Here is a 3,734-nt window from a genome sequence, read left to right on the forward strand (position 1 = left end):
CTGGGGACCACCGGCAAAGCGCCGCCGCCCTTTGCCCCGCTCGCCCGCCGGGGCACCGGGCGCCTCGTGCTAACTCGCGGAGCTCACCCGCGCCCGCCCGGGCTGCGGAGCGCACCGTGCGCCCTGGGACGCGCGTCCGCCCGGCCCGCTCTCACAGCCGTAGCCACTGGGTCTCCCCCGCCCCCACGGGACGCCAGAGCAGAGCCTTTCCATCACGTTTATTGCCGGGGCGGGGAACCGAGGCATGCAAGGACCTGGGGCGAGGGCGCAGGGCGAAAGCACCTCCCCTGGCTCCCCAGCTGTCATTGATCCGGGATCCCCCCCCGCCCCACGCAGCCACCGCTGCGACTTCCCCACCGGGCGCATCTATCTGCACGTGTGCCCAGAGCTCAGCAGGCGAATGGATGCGCCTGTGGGGCATTGACTCCCCTCCCCCGTATAAATATGCAGCCCGCGGCCCGAGTGGCTATAGCCCCGAGGGGTGCTGGCCCGGCGGCAGGCTGAAGGTGCCGGGGTGGGGGTGGCCGATCAGGTTGAGGTAGTGTCTGTCCAGACCCTGCACCGACGACAAGAAGGTGTTGCGCTGCTGCCCGGGGTTTGGCAGGGGCCTGGCTGAGCTGGCAAGGTAAGGGACAGTGGGGCTCCTGGCAGGGCCGTGCCAGGCGAAGGGCCCCCCGGGTCCCTGCTGGAACACCGACTCAGTGGGACTGTAAGCCGGGCACTCCGGAGCGGGATGAAGCTGGTAGGAGAAGTCCGGCTCTGGGAGGGCTCCCAGAGAGCTGAAGAGGGGGTCGCTGCCGAAGCGGGCTTTGGACTGCAGGAAAGCCAGGATCCGGGCGTATTTGGTGTCCTTGGTCTCCATCCGCTCCACCGTGGTCAGGTAATGGACTAGGTTCTTCATGCACTCGTGGTAGCCGTAGTGAAAGTAGTTGGCGAACTCCGCCAGCAGCTCTGCTGGAAAAGGAACAACGTACAGGTAGGGGATCGCGGGGCAGGTCCGAGCCCCGCTGGGCGCTGGGGATGCCGAGCCCGAGGCGTGGAGCCGCTGAATGTCAACACGGCCCAGGTAAGCCAGTGAGCGGGTTATTTCCGCCCCCGCAGCTCGGCGATCCAAAGGCGAGAGGTTCGCGGAGTGGGGGTCTCCCCGGGTGCCAAGGCTGTACCTACCCTTCTCCCTGCCGCGAGGGAAATCGGCGGAGTGCAAGGCTCGCAGGTACTGCACGGTCATTTCCAGGATCTCCGCTTTCTCCAGCTTGCCAGAGCTCTAAAAGACACCCGCGAAGCCCTCAGGAGACGCCCGGGGGGGCGCCGAGCCAGAGCCCTCCCGGCTGCGTCAGCCACACCCCTGGCTGCTCAATCCCGGGAGGGTGGACGCTCCAGGGGCTTTGAAACGCGAGTCACCTTCCTGGGACGCGTCTGTGCCAGCAACTCCCCGGGGCCGCCCGGCCAGCCCAAGCGGCTCCCGGCCGCCCCCCGTTTCCCCCGGACACGCAGCGGCCTGGCACTGCCCCCCGGGTCACCGTGCCACGCGTCTGCGCGCTCCCTGGCGAGCCGCGGGGCGTACCTGCTTTGCCAAGGCCATTGGCACGGTCTTCCCCAGCTCGTTGAGGCAGCGATTGATCCGATCCCGCCTTCGTTTCTCGATCACCTTGTGGGACACCGGAGTCCGCTGGGGAACACACCACGCGGTCAGGCCCCGGGCGCGGGGACGCTCCCCAGGGCGCGTTCCGACTTGAGCCGGCCAGATACCCTAACCTCAGGCCGGCCTCCGCCAAGCGGCTGCGTGGGGATCGCACTGGAGGGCTGCGGCCCTTGCGAAGCGCTGGGCCCAGCTCCTTGAGGTAGCGACTGACCCGACGCCGCCCCACGCCGCCCTCCCCAGCGGGGCTGTGGCCGAGGCGCAGCCTGGTGCGCTAAGCTGTTTCCCAAGCCAAGCACGAGGCCAGGCGACGGAGACCCAGCCCCGGCCCATCCACCGGAGGGCTGCGGCCGCCCCGGTGCGCACGGCGGGGCTCCCACTTACTTTCCGTTCCTTCGGCTTCGAGGCCATGCTGGGGAGAGGCCGGCGGGGAGAGCCGGGCAGCGGGGAACCGCTGTGTCGCCTCAAGCGTCCCAGGTGGACTGGAGCCCCCCAACCTCCAGCGGGCGGCTTATAAAGCGATCATTTCTGGGGGGCGACTGGGTGCATTCATGGCCTGCCTGATTCCCTCGGATTAGGGCGAGGCGTTGGGGGAATGTGTGCATTGCAGATCAGCCTTAAGGGAGCAAAAAAAAAATTGTTTTCAGTCCAGGGGGCGAGCAAGGGGCAGCTCAGCTTTGTTACTCCACGTGGCCCTCCCGGGGACACGTGATCGCCCCCAGACTAACATTTGCATGGCAACAGGACTGAAGGGGAGCAGGGCGCAGCACCGCGCTAACGGCGCGTGAAACACAAGGTCTCCTCTGTCGTCCCCAGCGCCTGGTCTCTCTCACACGATCGCCTGTTTACAAATCCCAGGCGCCCCCCTCCCTCGCCTGGCCAAGCGCTGACTGCATTTTAAAGCCTGTCCAGAGTCATTACAGTAATTAAGTAAGCCCTTAATAGGCTGTTCCGCCCAGTTCAAGGGAGAGCCCTTGGAGACGGAGTGGCCCCGTTTGTTCCCAGGCTTTTCTCACACGACTTGGTGACACGTCCATCTTTATGAGAGATGGCAGCGAGGGTTTTTGTTTACACCGCTTTATGTGCTGGGACACCCCGGCAGGTGTGGGACTGGGGGCTGGCACACGATCCCCCCGTCTCCCCTCCTCCCCTCTGCCGGCCCGGGGAGGCTCCCGCGAGCCTTTGGCACACGACGGTCCTTTTTGTGTGATGTGCGTCTGTGTGTTGTTGTTTTACTCCCCGGCTCCCCCCTTTGGAGAGGCTCAATTTGTAGCCTATTATCCTATAGGAAAATGTCCCATTGAAAAGTCTGAATAGTTTCATTGGGCCTAAATTTTAATAATGCGGGTCAAAGAAAAGAGGGGCAAATAAAGAGGAGATCGCAGCTGGTCTGAGAGTGCATTATTCGGTGTCACCTGCAAGAGGGGTCGCCTACAGACCCCCTATTCATTTGCCTAATTTTGGTCAATTTAACAAACTTCAGGAGAAATTATTGTGGCATTGTTCGGGAGGGTAAAGCTTTCTGATCGAATTAACAGCATGTTTTGATCCGGTAAATGTCATTAAAAAGAAAGAAACAATCGCGTTTAAAGGGCCCTGAGTTAAATGCGCCAAGTGGAGACGCCAAAGCGCACAGCTCACAAAGGGAGCAAGTAACTGCCACAGGGAACTTTTGTACACGCACATTGCTGAAGTTTTTACACAAAAAGGCATTATTTCATACTTGAATACGTTTAATCCAACAATTGTCTATTTTCTGCAAACATATTTTCACAGCATTGTTAACTTTTTATGGCCTCTGTTCTGGCAGCCGCGTTTCTCGCCTCGAGAGCGCAGAGGACTCCTTCACGGGGGGATGGCAGCGTTTGTCCCGGGGCGGGGGGGGGGGAGAAAGGGAGAATGGGCGAGCGAGGGGAAGTTGATCCCTCTCTTTTTAAGGGATTTAGGAGGAAAATATCGAAAACACACAAACAGAAATCAGAGGAAATCAGCTGAAAGGAGGCTGGGAACCCCCCATCTCCACGGCCTCTGAGCGCGTTTCCATGGCTCGGTCACGGCTGCTTGCCACCTCCCTTGCTTTTCCTATAGGGGCTCC

General features: G+C 61.9%; 1 protein-coding gene across 1 annotated transcript; it reads right to left on the minus strand.

Moving 5' to 3' along the window:
• Positions 1 to 466: 466 nt before the first annotated feature.
• On the minus strand, positions 467 to 2,050 carry HELT (helt bHLH transcription factor). The gene is made up of 4 exons (XM_074991846.1): positions 2,024 to 2,050; positions 1,565 to 1,669; positions 1,168 to 1,264; positions 467 to 954 (listed from the first exon to the last, which is right to left on the minus strand). Exons 1-4 carry the CDS (start codon positions 2,048 to 2,050, stop codon positions 467 to 469), a joined length of 717 nt encoding a protein of 238 aa, XP_074847947.1.
• Positions 2,051 to 3,734: the final 1,684 nt, after the last annotated feature.

The sequence above is a fragment of the Carettochelys insculpta genome, chromosome 4, assembly GCF_033958435.1.
Source record: "Carettochelys insculpta isolate YL-2023 chromosome 4, ASM3395843v1, whole genome shotgun sequence".
In the NCBI taxonomy this organism is placed as follows: domain Eukaryota; kingdom Metazoa; phylum Chordata; order Testudines; family Carettochelyidae; genus Carettochelys; species Carettochelys insculpta.

Coding starts and splice junctions, on each gene's coding strand:
- HELT (XM_074991846.1), bottom strand. CDS start 2,050: ATGGCCTCGAAGCCGAAGGAACGGAAA. Junction 1,670..2,023: donor CGAAGCCGAAGGAACGGAAA/GTAAGTGGGAGC, acceptor TGTGTTCCCCAG/CGGACTCCGGTGTCCCACAA. Junction 1,265..1,564: donor CAATGGCCTTGGCAAAGCAG/GTACGCCCCGCG, acceptor GGTGTCTTTTAG/AGCTCTGGCAAGCTGGAGAA.